Source organism: Narcine bancroftii, chromosome 1 (assembly GCF_036971445.1).
Source record: "Narcine bancroftii isolate sNarBan1 chromosome 1, sNarBan1.hap1, whole genome shotgun sequence".
Classification (NCBI taxonomy): domain Eukaryota; kingdom Metazoa; phylum Chordata; class Chondrichthyes; order Torpediniformes; family Narcinidae; genus Narcine; species Narcine bancroftii.
The window spans coordinates 354,826,870-354,844,897 of record NC_091469.1 but is presented as its reverse complement, the minus strand read 5'-3'; the positions used below and the strand labels follow the sequence as shown (position 1 = coordinate 354,844,897).

The 18,028-nt window shown below is 38.4% G+C and overlaps 1 protein-coding gene across 2 annotated transcripts in view; it reads left to right on the top strand.

Annotated features, from left to right (window-relative positions):
- Positions 1-18,028, top strand: part of lars2 (leucyl-tRNA synthetase 2, mitochondrial) — a 125,235-nt gene that overhangs the window by 62,148 nt on the left and 45,059 nt on the right. For both annotated transcript variants that reach the window (XM_069911617.1, XM_069911626.1), the window contains 4 exons: positions 11,188-11,292; positions 12,274-12,389; positions 13,583-13,866; positions 16,027-16,125. In XM_069911617.1, the coding sequence (XP_069767718.1) occupies positions 11,188-11,292; positions 12,274-12,389; positions 13,583-13,866; positions 16,027-16,125 (604 nt within the window). The remainder of the gene's footprint in view (positions 1-11,187; positions 11,293-12,273; positions 12,390-13,582; positions 13,867-16,026; positions 16,126-18,028) is intronic.

Genomic DNA, 18,028 nt, shown 5'->3' with positions numbered 1-18,028 from the left:
TAGCAGAAAGAACAAAGTAGCCAAATTTATGGTTAAATCAATGCAGGAAATGCAACTTTTGGATATATGGAGGAGGCCACACCCAAAGGAGAAGGAATACTCGTATTATTCGAGTAGGCATAAAACATACTCAAGGATTGACCTGTTCCTGTTGTCAGCCCATATCCAAGGGAGAGTTAGGAAAATATAATATAAAGCTAGATTGTTATCTGATCACTTACCCCTGTTATTAGCAATAGAACTGGAGGACATCCCACCAAGAACATATAGAAATTAAACTCCATGCTACTTAAAAGACAGGAATTTAGAGAATTTATTGAGCGTCAAACTAAAATGTACTTTGAAATAAAAACGGAATCAGTGAAAGACAAATTTATATTATGGGATGCAATGAAAGCCTTCATCAGAGGGCAGATAATAAGTTATGTAACTAAGATGAAAAAGGACTACATTCGGGAAATAGAACAGCTGGAAAGGGAAATAGTAAGTACAGAAAAGAACTAGCAACAAGGGAAGATGCAACAAAAAAAAGAGAATTGGCAGACAAAAAAATAAAATACGTAATACTACAAACGTATAAGGTGGAGAAGAACATAATTAAAATAAAGCAGAAGTATTATGAGCTATGAGAAAAAATGCACAAAATACTAGCTTGGCAGCTTAAAACAGAACAAGCTAAAAGAATGGAATTGGCATCAAGGAAAAAGGACAAACAAATTACATATAACCCAACAGAGATCAATGAAAACTTTAAGGAATTCTACGAGCAATTATACCAAACTGAGAATGAAGGGAAAGAAGACAAAATAGATTTTAGCTAAAATTGAACTACCAAAATTGGAAGAAGAGGAGCAAAACAAATTGATAAAACCATTTGAAATAGGGGAAATACAAGATATATTAAAAAAGCTACCAAACAATAAACTGCCTGGGAAGGACAGACTCCCAATACAATTCTATAAAACATTTAAAGAGTTACTAATTTCTCCTCTCCTGGAAGTTATGAACCAGATAGAAGAAACACAAAACTTGCCAGACTCATGTAAAACAGCAATAATTACAGTAATACCAAAGACGGGGAAAGATCCACTAAGACCAGTATCGTATAGACCAATATCTCTACTTAACTCAGATTATAAGATAATAGCAAAACTATTGGCAAACAGATTGGCCGACTGTGTACCAAAAATAGTAAAACTAGATCAAACTGGATTTATTAAAAAAACGAAGAACGGACAATGTCTGTAAGTTCATTAACTTCACACTTATCCAAATTGAACTCTATCTGCCCTTTTCCACCCAACTCTGCATCTTGTCTATATCCGGTTTTAACCTATAATGACCTTCAACAGTATCCAGAACAATCTCCAGCCTTAGTGTCTTCTGTAAACTTAATAACCCTTTCCTCAATTTCTTTGTCCAGGCCATTTATAATAATCACAAAGAGCAGATCCCTGCGGAACACCATTAGTCACTGACCTACAGGCAGAATATGATCCATCCACTACCTCCCTCTGTTTTCAGCAGGCAAGCCAATTCTGATTCCACACAGCTAAGGCACCATGGATCCCATGCCTCATGAATTTCTGAATGAGTCAACCATGGGGGACCTTGTCAAATGCCTTACTAAAATCCATTTGTACCACATCTACCACCATACCTTTAATTTCTTCTGATAGACCTTTCAAAAACACAATTTGGCTTATGAGGACTGACCTACCCTTCACAAAGCCAAGCTGACCAACTCTGAGAAGACTAATCTTCTCTAAATGCTAGTAAAACCTGTCCCTAAGGATCCTTTCCAATCATTTGTCCATCACTGATGTAAGACTCATTGGTCTATAATTCCCATAATTCTCCCATGACCTTTTTTCAACAATGGGATCATATTTGCCATTCTCCAATCCTCTACTACCTCCCCTCTGGCCAGGGAGAATAACAAGTTCATTGCCAATGTCTCAGCATTCACATCCCTTGCTTCTTGTGGTAGCCTGGGGTATTTGTCATCTGGTCCCAGAAACATCAATCCTAATGTTTTTAAGAAGATCCAGCACTTCCTCTTTCTTAACCTCAACATGCTCCAGCACATACACTTATTCTATTCTGACCTCAGCTTGACCAAGATACCTCTCTCAGGTGAATACTAAAGCAAAGTATTCATTTCGGCATGTTCTCTCCCTTATCCTTAAGTGGTCTGACTCTCACTCTCATCATACTTCTGTTCTTGACATATGCATAGAATGCCTTCAGGTTTTCCTTCATCCCATTTGCCATTGCCTTCTTGTACCCCCTTCCTGTTCTCCCAAATCCTTTCTTAAATTCCTTCCTGGCTACCATAGAATTCTCATTTCTGATTCCGAAATCTAATGTATGCTTACTATTTCCTCTTATCTATCTGTTTTGTCAGTCATGGTTCCCTTTCCCTACTATCTTTTCCTTGCCTTAGTGGGACAATCCTATCCAGAACACCATGCAAGTGGCCCCCAAATAACCTCCACATTACTTCAATGCATTCCTCCCAAGAACATTTGTTCCCAATTTATTCTCCCTAGTTCTTGCCTAATCCCATCATAATTAGCCCTTCCCTAATTTAAATGATTTCCCATTTTGTCTGATTTTATCCTTGTCCATAGTTATGCTAAAGCTCAAGGAATTGTGGTCACTGTCACTTAAATGCTCCCAAAATGATAGGTCCATCACCTGACCAGGTTCATTATCTAGTACTAGATCCAGTATGGTTTCTCCTCTAGCCAACTGGTCCACATACTGTGTCAGGAATCTTCTTGGACACATCTGACAAATTCTGCCCCATCTGCAGATATGCGTCGCGTAACGTCCACGATATGTTCTGTGCAATTGGGAGTTATGTGCTATGGATGTTGTGCAAACACCATATCATATACTTAGCAAAGCTATATGGGATATTGTAGTGTGCCTGTAAACTTTTATTTGTAAGTAGGGATCATTGTGGGAATTGACACGAGGCTGTGGGCAGAGAGCAGGGCAGTGGGATCAGTGTGGGCACCGACACAGAGCTGTGGGGAAAGTGTGGGGCAGTGGGATTAGTTGGGACTGATACAGGGCTGTGGAGTGAGAGTGGGGCAGTCAGATCAGTTTAGGTATTGTGACATTATAGATATGTTTTTGGGAGATAAATTGGGGCAGGTTTTTTTTAGTGTAGGTCACATACAAACACTTTAAAGTAGATCTTATTTAAAATGCTGGAGCTCTGCTCATGATAGACAGGACGTCTCCAAGAGCCTTTGCAAAAGCTTTGGAGAGTGCCCAAGAGACGTCACTAATGGATTGTTGTTTACAAAAGGGCAACAGATGAAAGAACTCATCAGAGCCGCAGGCTGGCTGGAGTGGAACTTGCTGTTCTAAGAGGGTCATGTGGTTTTGCAAGCAGAGAGAGAAAAACAGGTTTTTTATCAGAGAGAGAGAAAATTCAGTTCTGCAGTGTTATAGTCAACAGCAGCAGCTGGGACTGGAACAGGACAAGCTGGAAAGCTTGTGGAAAACCCCCATTTGGAAGATGGGTTGTGAGTGCTTAGTTCAGATTGATCAAAGCCCTTGTGGCTCATACAAGAGGAGAGAACTGGCTGTCTAATATTTCAATTGAAATAAGAAAAACAGAAAGGAACTCTGTGGTGACCTAATGGGGCAAGTTTTTTCGGCAAGACGCTGTAGTGCCTGATGAAAAGGAATCAGTTGTGGGTGTTCAGCAAACAATAAATCTCTCTCTGAAAACTGACAAGAACCTTCCTGTCCAGTAACCATTTACATTTCAAGCTCCAAAGCCTGGTGAACTTCATAAATGTTAAATTCTGTGCACAGTGTAAGAATTGCCTGCACCCAGTAAACTTGGAGAAATGAGAAGTGAGATTGGACTGTAAATCAAAGAACTTTTCTGAACCTACACACACATTACATACACGCTTAGAATTACAGTTAGGTTAGTTAATAGTAATAAGATAAAGTTTGATCCTGTTTTAATGTTTAAAGATAATTAAAAACAACTTTTGTTTTAGAAACCATATGTCTTGCTGAATATCTATTGCTGCTGGGTTTTGGGGTCCTTTGGGCTTGTAACAGTATACAGTACATAATTTCCTATAGCTAACGATCACTTTTTCTAAATTGCTTTGGACTTGCTCACAGTAACTGAATAATTATGGGACCACGGACGTTTATGAGGTTGGATATTGCCCGAACTAAGCAGCACATACCTTTATACCTCTTGCAGTGAGATGGTGCCAGCCAGTATTCAGGAAGTTGAAGTCTCTCATAACAACAACTCTATTATTTCTGCACTGTTTAAAACTCGCCTACTCATCTCAATGTTTTGAGAGCTATTTAGTAGCCTATGGACTTCTCACAATACAGAGATTACTCTCTTCCTGTTTATGACTTCTGCCTGCACTGACTCAGTAGTCAATCTATCCATATTGACCTCCCTTTCTGCAGCTCTGATACTATCCCTGATTTGTAATGTTATACCCCTCCCCCGTTTTTAAAAAAATCTCCATCCGATCTCTTTTAAAACATCTAAACCTCGGAACCTACATCAGCCAATCCTGGTCTGTGCTCCTCCACCTGCTCTTTCTTTCCTTCTCCCCAGCCTTTTCGTTCAGGTGCCTGCCTGCTTATTAATCATACTTTGAAGAAGGCCTCTTCAACAATGTATCCTGCGAGACCTGCTAAGTTCCTCCTGGATTTCTGTATTTATACAACTATCAGAGTCTGCAGACTCTAGTGTTTCTCTTTGTTCTTGTGTCAGCCAAGTCTATGTAACAACCACAACATCGTATTTCCTCATACAGATCTAAGCTCTAGTTCATCTCCCTTATGCCTAACACTTCTTGCAATGAAATAAACACATATCAATCCCTCCAACTAACTACATTTATGCTTTCTATCCTGCCATTCCTTCCTCACAAGCTCATAACATATTGTGTCATCCTTTCCATCATCTGCTCCCTTCTCTGCCTTCTCATTCTGATTTCCAGCCCCCTGCCAAACTTGTTTAAACCCTCCCCAACAGCTCAAGCCTTCTTGGATATTCATCCACCTCCAGTTCAGGTATAACCTGTCCTTTTTATATAGGTCATACCTTCCCTGGAAGAGATCCTAATGATCCATGAATCTGAACCCCTACCCCTACCCCTACCCCAACTTTTCAGATATGCATTCATTTGCCATAACTTCCAATTCCTGACCTCACTGGCACGTGGCACAGGCAGCAATCCAGAGATTATTACCCTTGAGCTCCTGCTTTCCAGCTTCCTTCCTAACCCACTATATTCCCTCTTCAGAACCTCAATCCTTTTCCTATCTATGCTCCATGTCATTGGTACTAATGTGGACCACAACATCTGTCTGTTATTCTTTCACATGAGAATGCTGTGGACTCACTCTGAGATGTTCCTGACCCTGGTACCTGGGAGGCAACATACCATACGGGAGTCTGAATCTTATTCAAAGAACTTCCTATCTGTTCCCAATCTTCAATCACTATAGCTCTCCTTCTCTTCCCCCCCCCCTTACTTTCTGAGCCAAAGGGCCAGACTCTATGCCGCAGACCAACCACTACAACTTGTAGATCCTCCCCTCCAACAGCATCCAAAACAGTATGTCTATTGTTCAGGGAAATGGCCACAAGGGAACTCTGCACTGACTGCCTATTCCCCTTTCTACTCCTAACAGTCACCTAGTGTTCTGCTTCTTATTTGTGATTGTCATCTTATAGCTTCTGTCACCCTTTTCAGAATGATGCCATGTTCATATAGCTCCCTAACATGGCCTATAGGGAGCTGTAGCTGGATTCACTTCTTGCAGGTGGCTGTTCCAGATTTACCATATCCTGTAATTGGAGCATACCACCATCCTAACTGCCCTCTCCACTATCTACTCAGGGTTATTATGAAAAGATCTATTTTTACGAGTCCAGAGGACCCCAAAACCCAGCAGCAATAAATATTCACCAAGACAAATGGTTACTTAAAACAAAAGTTGCTTTTAATTATCTTTAAACATGAAAACAGGATCTAACTTTATCTTATCACTATTAACTTAACTAACCTAACTTAACCCCTTTCTAATTCTAAGTGCATGTGTATGTAATGGGTGTGTAGGTTCAGAAAAGTTCTTTGGTTCACAGTCCAATCTCACTTCTCATTTCTCCAAGTTTACTGGTTGCAGGCAATTCTTATACAGTGCTCAGAATTTAACATTTATGAAGTTCACCAGGCTTTGGAGATTGAAAGGTAAAGGTTACCGCTCAGGAAGGTTCTTGTCAGTTTTCAGAGAGAGATTTGTTGTTTGCTGGACACCCACAACTGATTCCTTTTAATCAGCCACTTCAGTATCTTGCTGAAGAATCTTGCCACCTCAGGTCACCACAGAGTTCCTTCTTGTTTTTCTTATTTGATTAGGCAGTCAGTCCTCTCCTCTTGCATGAACCAAAAGAGCTTTGACCAGGCTGAACTAAGCACGCACAACCCATCTTCAAAATGGGGTTTTCCACAAGCTTGTCAGCTGGTGCTGACTAAAACTGCAGAACTGAATTTTCTCTCTCCCTCTCAGAAAAAAAAGCCTGTTTCTCGCTCTCTGCTTGCAAAACCACATGAACCTCTTAGAACAGCAAGTTCCACTCCAGACAGTCTATGGCTCTGACAAGTTCTTTAATCTGTTGCCTTTTTGAAAACAACAATCCATTAGTGACATCTCTTGGGCACTCTCCAAAGCTTTTGCAAAGGCTCTTGGCACTGGCCTGTCTACCCTGAGCAGAACTCCAGTATTATAAATAAGATCTGTTTTAAAGTGCTTGTATGTGACCTACACTAAAAAAAAACTGCCCCAAGTTATCTCCCTAAAACATATCTATATACAGTACAAACACAACATAATCTGTCACACTATAAGCAAGTCCTCAGCCTACCAAAACATCTCGAGCCGAAGCCTCTATCTCATCATACTTACATTGGGCTGCTCCACTTGAGCTTCCCTCCATTTTATTTGCTGCTAGCTCTATCTGTATAACTGAGTCCAACCAATTGCTGTGGTTCTCACTCTGCCTCAATGTAAACTCCCCTGAAACTAAACACAGCTCCTGACACTCACCAGTCTAATTATGAAACTACTCTTTTTATCTTTACAGAGTCATTTTGTTCGCCGTGGCCAAATTTTCTTTCTGGATCTGGTCATCATTGACAATGCCAGCATTTATCATCTATGAAAATTTTAAATAACTGCATATGGTAGAAATCTGAAATAAAAACCTTCTGTGGAAAGAAAAACAGTTAATATTTCAGGTCAAAGACCCTTCTTCATAGCTAAGAGAGAAAGGAAGTTAGTCTTGACAGAAGTTAGGGGAGAGTAATGCATGCAACAAAGAGAATGTCTGTAAAAGGATTAATAATATAACCTTTAAATTAACAGTATTAGCAGCACATGAAACAAATGAGCTTAATTGCCCATTTAATGGTTCTATTATTTCACCCTATTACAGACATTCCAGCTTTGTTATTTCAAATAATCTGGTATTGTTGGTGTTGATCTTATTGAAAGCTGTCAGAGCTGCACTTGTACAAGCAAATGCCAAGCTTTCCATTAAGCTTACAGATGGTGGAAGTGTTTCAGGGTGTCAGGAGGTGAGTAAATGGCCAATCGATATCCATCCTTCTGTAGCAACTCAATGATGTAGAAACCCCAGAATCTGTGCTTGAGAATGTGTTAACTTTTGAAGTATAGATTGGACATTTGACAGATAGAGGAGGGAGTAAGGAAAATATAAATGCATAAGACTTGTAATACATTTAGTTCCATCTGTTTTTTCAATTGTTGTTGTTACCCTATATTGAACTTAATTTTCCATTAAGTTACAAATTTTGTTTCTTTCAATGAAAAGCTCAAGCCTGAAACATTGGTTTTGTATCTTTAGATAAAGACCTCAAGCTCAAAATGTTTTGTATCATTATCTTTGCTATATAAAATACATTGCTTGACCTGTTGAGTTTCTCCAGCATTGTGTTTTTACTTCAATCACTATATCTGCTTAAACATCAAATGTTGCATCGTATTGTTTAGCTCTTGCCATTAAAAACCTATGTCATACATATGTCATGCACTGAGTTTAGTGCACAAAAGTGCTGGAGAAACTTGGCAGGATCAGGCACCATCTACAGGAACTAAAAGGCAATCAGTGTTTTGGGCCTTAATCCTTTGTCAGGAATTTGGAGTTTCTCCTGCACTTTTGAGTACCACACTAGACCCCAGCATCTGCAGATTTTTTTGTTTCAATTCACTGAGTGTCCAGGACCTCAGAAATATCTCCTTTTCCCTTTGCAATTGTGTAATGCAATCTTTTGCATTCACTTAAGAGTAGATAGGGTCTCTAGGTAGTTCACAAATTTCTGTTGTTGTAGTGCACACTCTGTGCTGACATTCTGGCTGGGTTTTTGCACAAAGCCTTGTGGAGTGTTACAGGGACTGGTCTTTGGCAAACGTTGAATTTGTAGGTGAGAAATTGTTTTGCATTGTGTGAATTTTTGCCTGTGCATCGAACAGTAATTCCAGTGCCTGCAATCTCTTGTGTCTCCATTGAGCAATAATGCTACTAATAAAAGAAACCATATGTCATACCATTCACTGGAGAGTTTCTCAAACCAGGATATGTTTGCAAAACAATTTCTTGAGCAGGAAATTCCAATTGTGTCTGTTTTCTGATAATACAACTAATGTCTTTTTTTCTAAATATTGAACTGGAGGAAATCTTGTCACAAATATGTCTTCATCAGGAAGTGCCTTTTTAATAGGAATGTATTTGTGTGTCATCAGCTGTGTGGTATCCCATTACTGGCTGAGCTGAATTTATTTTCTAGTCCTGGCACAATGAATCCGAGAGAAAAATTAACCAATTGAAAGCTATTTTCCCCAGACTGTTCCTTTTAAAGTTACTCTCAGAATTATCATGAAAACATCCTGTTTACTTAATAGCAAAGTAAAATTTGCCTGCAAATATTTTCAGTAGTTTTTCTCATGGTATGATCAACTACAGTGCCCTCCATAATGTTTGGGACAAAGACCCCTTTTTTTTCCTTTATTTGCCTCTGTGTCTCACAGTTTTAAATTTGTAATCCAACTATTCACATATGATTAAAGTGCAAATTCCAGGTTTTATTCAAGGTTATTTGTATACATTGAGCTTTGGCCTTGTAGAAATTATAGCAATTTTTATACATAGTTTTCCCCCCACCCCTCCAATTTCAGGACACCATAATGTTTGGGCTATTTGGCTTTGCAGGTGCTTGTGATTATTCAGGTATGTTTAATTTCAGATATAAGTGATCTCGGCTTGCTTCTAAATTTAGTCATCTTTGGAATCGATAGTTGCCATTTTTCAACATGAGGACCAGAGTTCTGCCAAGGAAAATCAAAGAAACCAGTATGAGGTTAAAAAACAAGAACAAACCACTAAGAGACATGACCTAAACCTTAGGATTACCAAAATCAACACTTTGGAACATGATTAAGAAGAAAGAGTGTACTGGTTGGCTCAGTAATCGCAAAGGGATTAGTTGGCCAAGGAAGACCTACACTGGTGATAATAGAAGAATTCTCATCACAGTGAAGAAAAATCCCCAAACGCCAGTCCAACAGATCAGAAATTCTCTCCAGGAGGAAGGTGAAGATATATCAATGACTGTCTGCAGAAGAGTTCATGAACAGAAATACAGAAGCTACACTATAAGATGCAAACCACCAGTTAGCCACAGATGACCAAATTACAGTTTGCCAAGTATTTAAAACAGCCTGCGGAATTATGCAAAAAGGTTTTGTTGACAGAGGAGACCAAGATTAACCTATATCAGAGTGATGGCAAGTGCAAAGTGTGGAGGCATAAAGGAATTGCCTAAGATTCAAAGCATACCACCTCATCTGTGAAACATGGTAGTGGGGGTGCTATGGCCTGGGCATGAATGGCTGCCACAGGTACTGGTGCACTTTTCTTCATTTATGATGTAACAGCTGATGACAGCAGCAAAATGAATCCTGAGGTGTATAGAACGTCTTATTTTCTCAAGTTTGAGCAAATGCCTTCAAATTCATTGGATGTGCTTCATCCTACAGCAAGACAATGATCTCAAACATACTGCTAAAGTAACAAAGGAGTTTTTCCAAAGCTAAAAACTGGAAAATTCTTGATTGGCCAAGTCAGGCATCCATACTAAATCTAATTGAGTATGCCTTCCATATGCTGAAGAGAAAAGTTGAGGGATCAAGCCCCCAAAACAAAATGGCTGCAGTAGAGGCCCAGCAGAGCATCACCAGAGAAGATACTCAGTACCTGGTGATACCTATAAATCACAGACCAAACAGTCATTTCATGAATGGGATATGCAACAAAGTACTAAATGTGAATGCTTTAATACGCTATGTCCAAATATTATGGTGGCCTGAAATGAAGGGACTATGTTTAAAAAGTGCTGTAATTTCTAAGGTCAAATCAAAAAATATACAAATAACCTTGAATAAAATCTACAATATGCACTTTAATCACATGTGAATTGTTTAATTACACATTTTAAAACTGTGGAGCACAGGGGGGAAATAAAGGGGGAAAGAAGTGCCTTTATCCCAAACATTATGGAGGGTATTTGTCTACACATCAACGAGCTACAGACAATACACCCGTAATGAAGTGTTGGAATTTTGCTGGTGGTATATATATTGCCTGACAAGATTCTTTCTGTTTTTGTCACTGAAATGCTCATTATTTTGACTATAACACGCAAAGGTTTTGTTATTCCTTTTAATCTGGGCAACTTCCTTAAAATGACTAAATGGGTTAAATTCTATTTTGATAATGTGTACTTTTTAAAATGATGATTAGTTGTGCATTGGTTTCAATTTTCCCTAAAAGCCATAGGCCTAATTTTGAGGACAGTTAAATTGTAGTTTAACCATGATTGTTGCACTATATTACAAGAGTTATAAATTAAAACTCAGGTTTTCTTTTGATGTGGAATATTGTTTGCACTCTGTCTGGAATTGTCTGGGCCAGGCTTTTCTTTTGTTAAACAACTTAGTTGTGATTAATGAGGTCCATTCATGGAAAAACAGTTGCATATTTATTGAAAAATAAATTTTGAAACTAACCATAGTTCATTCCTGATTGATTTCCAGATTGCCAAACTCCAGTGACTGGTGTGAATCTTTTGAATGGTCAGGAGATTCCTCTTATAATTTCAGCCAAGAAAGAATTTGAAGGTCATCTGGATGCTGTCATAGGTAAAGTGTACATTTCTTCTTTAATTTGTCATAGTAGGGATATGTATTTGAGGTTGTTTTATCTCCTGCATAAATCAATAAATTTATCAGGTGAAGGTAAACTAGTAGCAGCTGAATGTATGTCCTCCATTGGTGGAGCAATAAAATTTGGAGATGAGCAATAGGCCAGAATTGGTGATGTGTTTAAATACTGATCAATTGCAAAGAAGAGAGAGATTGGAGGAATTAGGCCACGGTTGGATTTGAAAACAGGAACAAGTAGTCTGTTTGCAGCAGTAATGCCCATATTTATCCAGTTTGTGGCATAAATTCAACGAGGTGCTTTCCTTGTAACAGAGATGGGGCTGGAGAAAAGAGTGTAATCCTTTGTAACTGTAGGGCTCTTCAGTTAACATGTATAGAGTCATGGATGTAAATTTATCTCAATTACACTGAGGGGACCTGGAATGCAAAAGGATTTCCACATCAACAGCATTTTCCAGGTAATCTCATCCAGTTTTGTAGCTTTATAATCGTATTGTCAGAAGCTGACCAATTTTCATTTAGTTAATAGCAATGTGCTGTTGATAATTGTTTGCATAAATATTGATAGGAATAAATGTCTTCCTGGACAATAGGGAGAACTCTCCTACCATTCTCAAATTAGTCAAGGGATCTTTTGCTCACCTGGCAAGCTGCCAGGACCCTGATTAGGTGGTACCTCGGATAGAACAGTGCACTATCAGTATTCAATATTGTATTGGAGTCTTAGCTTTGGTTCATATGCTTGGTATTCCAGAATAGAATGTGAAATCCCAACCTTTTGACTTAAAGGGGATGCAAGTGCTTCCCACTGAGTGACAGCCCGAACGACTGATTATGTTTGATGGTTCAAAGGGAAAGACGAAAGGCGCCTGTTGAAATCACAAAAAAAATTGAAGCCTATTTCTTAGTATTGTTCCACTAATCTTTTCCACATTTGTATTTTTTTAAAAAACAAAGGTATTCCAACTGTTAATCCAGAAGATGCAGTAGTTGCACAAAAATTGGGTCTGCAGTGGCAAGAGGTCTTTGAAATTTTACCTGATGGCACAGAACAGTTAAGGAATTCTGGCGAGGTTAGTGCTGTGCTTGGGATATTTTGTGTGAGAGGCATTTTGAAGAATGTTTCCAGGATGAGCCTTTTAAGTTGCATTTCCCAATGATCAAAGGTTTTTTGATGGAAGATTTAGATACAGTTTGTGAAACCTTTTTCAATGGCTAAGGAGGAGATGACTAGAGTTCACAGATTAAAATCATTAGTAAATGATAGAGAATGAACAAATGAAAATAACTATGGGGAAAAAAAGGGATGGGATAGATCTAAGATTAAATGGGAAAATAATATTAATCTTACTTTTTCTGAGGATGACTGGTTAGATATCTGTCATGATAGTGTTACTCGACTGATAAATGTTTATTTTGCAATGGTTAATTACAATTTTTTTACCTCAATTGTATTTAACACCTGAAAAGTTTTTTTTTAAAAAAAAAAATATGGTTTTAGTGAATCATTTAGTGGATGTCTACCTAGGTTTTATCCTCGGGTGTGTGTCTGATGTGAAATCTCCAAATCACCAAGGTGAGGCCCTCTTTGATTCCCAGATGCACTGGTGGGGAACAATCAAGGTGAATATTAAGACATTTTCATCTTTTGTGGTGTTCAGAAAGCAAATAAGAGTTGGAAGAAAATGTACCAACTGCTAAGAAGCACTTTGAATCACCACCTGCTGTAGTCAGTGGGTGTGTTTTGGGAAGGAGCCAGCATTTCTCACACTGCCTTGGAGGCCTTCAAGCTTGTTTTCTGATTTGGTTTGATCCATGGTGCAAAATGAGATGTGTTTGCATTCCTCTTTCCACAAGAGTTCACAGAAAGAGCCATTTGAACGGCAGTCTCACAGAATTCGAGATTGAGAATGTTGGAGTCTCGATTGACCAGATATATAGTTTTGCAGTTTATTCCCTTATTCCAATTTTCCCCATCATCCTTGTAGCTTAACAAATTTAATTTCTCTCCTTCCAACCTCTGATTGTCTTCAACCTGAAATGTTAATTCTGTTTCCTTTCCCAGAGATGTGGCCTGACTTGTTGAGTATTTTCTGTTTTTATTGCACTCTTACCAGGAGGAAAGCATCAAGTCATGAAGGTGACTTATCACCAACACCTAAAAGCAAATTGGAGATGGGGAAGAAATAGCCATCTCTAGATCCTGTGGGGGTAAAAATCACTAATTTACTTCTTAAAATTAAATAAGGCTATTTTAATCTTTCAGTTCACAGGACTAAACAGGCAGGCTGCAAATCAGGCCATACTGAAGCGTGCAAGAGACCTTGGAATTGGGGGCTATCTTACAAGCCCAAAAATGCGTGACTGGTTGATATCCAGGCAGCGTTATTGGGGAACACCTATTCCCATCATCCATTGTCTGTCTTGTGGAATTGTGCCAGTTCCTTACGAAGACCTACCAATTCTTTTACCCAAGCTGAAGTCATTTACAGCCAAAGGAATTTCCCCACTATCCACAGCTACTGAATGGTTGAATTGTACCTGTCCCAAGTAAGTAAATAATTTTTGTTTCAAAACTGCTGTAATAGCTTGTTGAAATTAAAAGAGAGAAGTATTGGGAATGTATTGCAGGTTTAACATTAAGTCATGAGAATAATCTTTCATCAGTTCTTCAAAATAGAACTGTCAGATTGTTTAAATATATCTGAGAGGGTAGATAGGCTCATTGTTTAACTTCTAACAGTACTGCACTTCTCTGGAATATCAGTCTAGATTTTGTTCACTCAAACATCCTGACTGGGACTAGAACCCACTCCCTTCTGTTTCAGGCAGATGTGCTATCAGTAGCAAAAATCAGTAAATAAGAACCTATGATTCTAAAACTATTGCTCATCTTTTGGTCCATACTTTTAGAATCTTATAGGTTAAAATTAATTGGGCTTCTTGCAAATGCCCAATGAGGCCGGATGGTCACGGAAATATAGACTGCTCGATTTTGATTATCAACTCGATTTCCACAGCTGTGACTGGTGACGAAGTACAGATCTCACAGTTCATTGATCTTTCATCAATAGTTCACAATTAAAGGAGGAAATTATTTTGTAGTCATTTGATATGATGAGTATTATAAACTAAACAATTTATGCTGTTGATAATGAATTGATTGTTATTTACATAAATACTGTGCACAGATCCACCAAAATTCTGATTTGCTACAGTCAAATACACCAACTGCAATAGTATACCTTAAATTGCATAATTGTTCTATTCTCCAACAGAGCATGTAGAAGTGACTTGTTTAATTTGTACTGACCTAGTTGCACAATTAGAACAATATTATCAATGATTTTTTAAATAAAATAAAGAACTCGAGTGTATTTATGTATATTTATTGATTATAGGCAATCACTCATGCCATTAAAAGTGAAATAATAATATTGCTAAAACTATTAGTTTGTATCAGATGTGTTGCTTGATATCAGGTTGACTGCCTAATGCTTGCTTGAAAATCAAGCTGATCATTAAAACTAAGCACAGTCTATATTTCCGTGACCATCCTGCCTGTTTGGACATTGGTAAGAAGCTCAATTAATTTTAACCTATAGGATTCTAAAAGTATGAACAAAAAGATGAACAATAATGAAAGAACAACAGATTCTTATTCATTAATGTCTTTATTTTAATGTATGCTATTTTTACTTGTAAAAGCCTCTTCTAGATTCACTATTGGATTTCGTATCTATTATGTAGATTGTAAAATTGTTGCCCTTGTTCAGACTTGCAATGCTTCATTTTTGCACATTGCCACAATATTTTCATAATACCTCCATGGTCTGGAACCTCCTTTTCTCAATAACTGCCTCTAGCCCTGTAATCCTCTGTATACTACCAATTGAAGACTCTTGGATGACTCAAATGTCATTGCTCCATCTTTGGCTGCAGTGCCTCAGCTGCAGGGAATCTGGAATTCCTTCCTTGATTGCTGTTGCCTTTCCACTTTTCTTTAGTTTTTATCCCATAGTGAACCAAGGGAACATGGGGAAATAAACCCTTAGTAAGATTCAAGAATGCATGAGAAATGCGCAAGTTTCAAAGGAGCATGGGAGCCTGGGGAAACAGGTCCTTGGTATGTGAAAAGATGTTGGAGGAAGGGGCTTGAGGAATTTGGAACCCAGTGAATTAAGGGGGAGTAGGAACTAGAAGTAGAAAGGGATGTGTGAATTGGGAGCCCATTGAGTGAAAGGGGAAGTTGAAATCCTCATTCATTGAACTAGATGCCAAATAATTGGGATTTTTAGATAATAGGTGATAGAGGTTTTCCTGGAAAAAAAAAGTTTTCTTGAAGTACAGTCGATTGCTGGGCAGCATTTGAAGAGAGTGATAAATAAGAGGTCTTTATTGGAAATTATTCTGGCTCTAGATGGATTTATTTGGTAGAGAATGACCCAATCACTTTGCAGCATTGTTGAAGTTGCTGCTATCTTATGGTGCTTGCTGCAGTATGGGTTGTACTGTAGAACATTGCAACACAGAAACAGGCCACTTCAGCCCTTCTAGTTTGTGCCTAGTCCCACTGACCTGTGCCTCTCCCATCTATGTACCTGTTCAAATTCTTGAATGTTAAAGTTTGGTTGTAATGTTTAGTCCAGTCAGCACTCTTCCCAGTTTGTTATTGGCTCAGAAGTTTACAGCTTGTCTCTTCCTTTGCAGGTGTAAGGGCCCTGCCAAACGAGAGACTGATACTATGGATACATTTGTAGATTCAGCCTGGTACTATTACAGATACACTGATCCTCATAATAGTCAGAGGTGAGTTTGAAAATTACTCTATTTATATCACAAAATGAGTATTGTTTCCCTTTTTGTGTCTCAGTCCTTGCTAGAATGGACTGAGCATTAACTCATTAAAATATGCAAAAGGGTTTTGCTCAAATGCCACTCTTCAGTCCTTTTGCTGACTGAAGGTTATTGCTCATCCAGTGCTTCTTGAGATTTTTGTTTTAATTCTTCTGCCTCCACGTTTTTTTTTAAGGTCATGAGTTCCAAACCATCCCTCCACCACTTCCGAAGTGAAAGAAAATGTCTTCAACTCCCCACTATCTTGTGGGCTAAAGCAACCCATTCAGCCCCTCTATCTTGTTTTTTCCCCACCCATTTAGATTGTGAATCTATTTTTCCCTCATTTCCCTGATTTAATTTTGTATTCCTTTTATATCCTGTCTTAACAGCTTGCATATCTCAGTTTTCAGGCTTAAGATTTTATGGGGAGAGCTTTAAGGTTTTGCACTGGTTTTGCCAAAGCTGCCCAACACCTCTAGTCTTGCTGTCAGGGGAAATCGTTTCTCTCCATTTACCCAAGCAAATTCTTTAAACATCTTAAACACCTCAAGGAAGTAAACAATGATCTGTACTGAAACGAATAGAAGTCATGTCCATGCAATTTAGCCTTGTAGGTTTAGGGGTGCTCAAAACTCTGAATGTAGTCATAGAATTTTACAGCACAGAAATAGGCTTTTTGGCCCAACTCTTCCATACCTACCAATTTGTTCGCCTAAACTAGTTCCATTTGCACGTTTGGCTTCTGTCCCACTAAACCTTTCCTATCCATATACCCGTCCAAATGTTTTCAAAATGTCATAATTGTAACCATCTCTACCACTTTCTCTAGCAGCTCATTCCACATTTCTACCACCCTTTATTTGAAAAAGTTGCTCCCTATTAAATCTTTCCCCTCTCTCGTTAAATCTGAGATCCATAGATTTAGACCCCTGCCATTACCCTGGGGAAAAAGGCTAAAATTATTTATCCTTTTGTATACCCCTCATGAGTGGATATACCTCTCCGTCTCTTATACTCTAGGGAAACCCGTCCAAGCCTATCACTATCAAAGCTCTCCTGTGCTGATAATCTCGTGAATCTTTTCTACGACCTTTAATAACCTCTTTTCTCTAGCTGGGAGACTTGAACTATAAAGTGTCAGTTTTGCACAACCTCCACCTCTTGATATACCACCAGATTTTGAGAATTTCTTTATTCTTCACATTGTGCAACTTGGTATGTTTTTCAGTTTGAATTGTCTTGCAATGCTATCATAATGGCAAAGTTAGACCAATTATAGGGTCATATTGGCAATGGAGAATCTGAGGAGTGACCCTTTTGTCAAAGATTAACATAGGGAAAGACTACAAAGAGGGCATGTATCCTGAAATTTAGAAGAGGTGGTTTGATCAAATTATCAAGTCATTAAGAGAAATTGATAAGGTAGATAAAAGAGCAACTCTTTTAATTGTTGGGTTACTTGGGAGTTGAAATCAAATGGATCCAGAAATAAACTTAGGAAGCACATGCTATGGAGGGTAGAAATTTGGCCCTGTGTTTGAATGGCAACTGGAGTTCATGGTAACTCGATGTTGGTTCTTTTCAACCTCCGGTAGAAAGACTTGTGAGCCCTGTATGAATTTAGATCAGGTTTCAGATTTATTGTCAACACATACAACCCTGAGATTCTTATTCCTGCGGGTGAGGCAGAATTACCACTTACTAGTAGTGCAAAAAAAAAACTGTACACAGCATATACATGTAAACAAATAAAGAGCTATAAACAGATAATGAATGTAAGCAAACTGTCTGGTGGTGTGAGTCTTGTGGCAACTATACCTCTTTCCTTTTTTGAATATTTTAATTTGGTTTTCAAACATATATCAAATATACA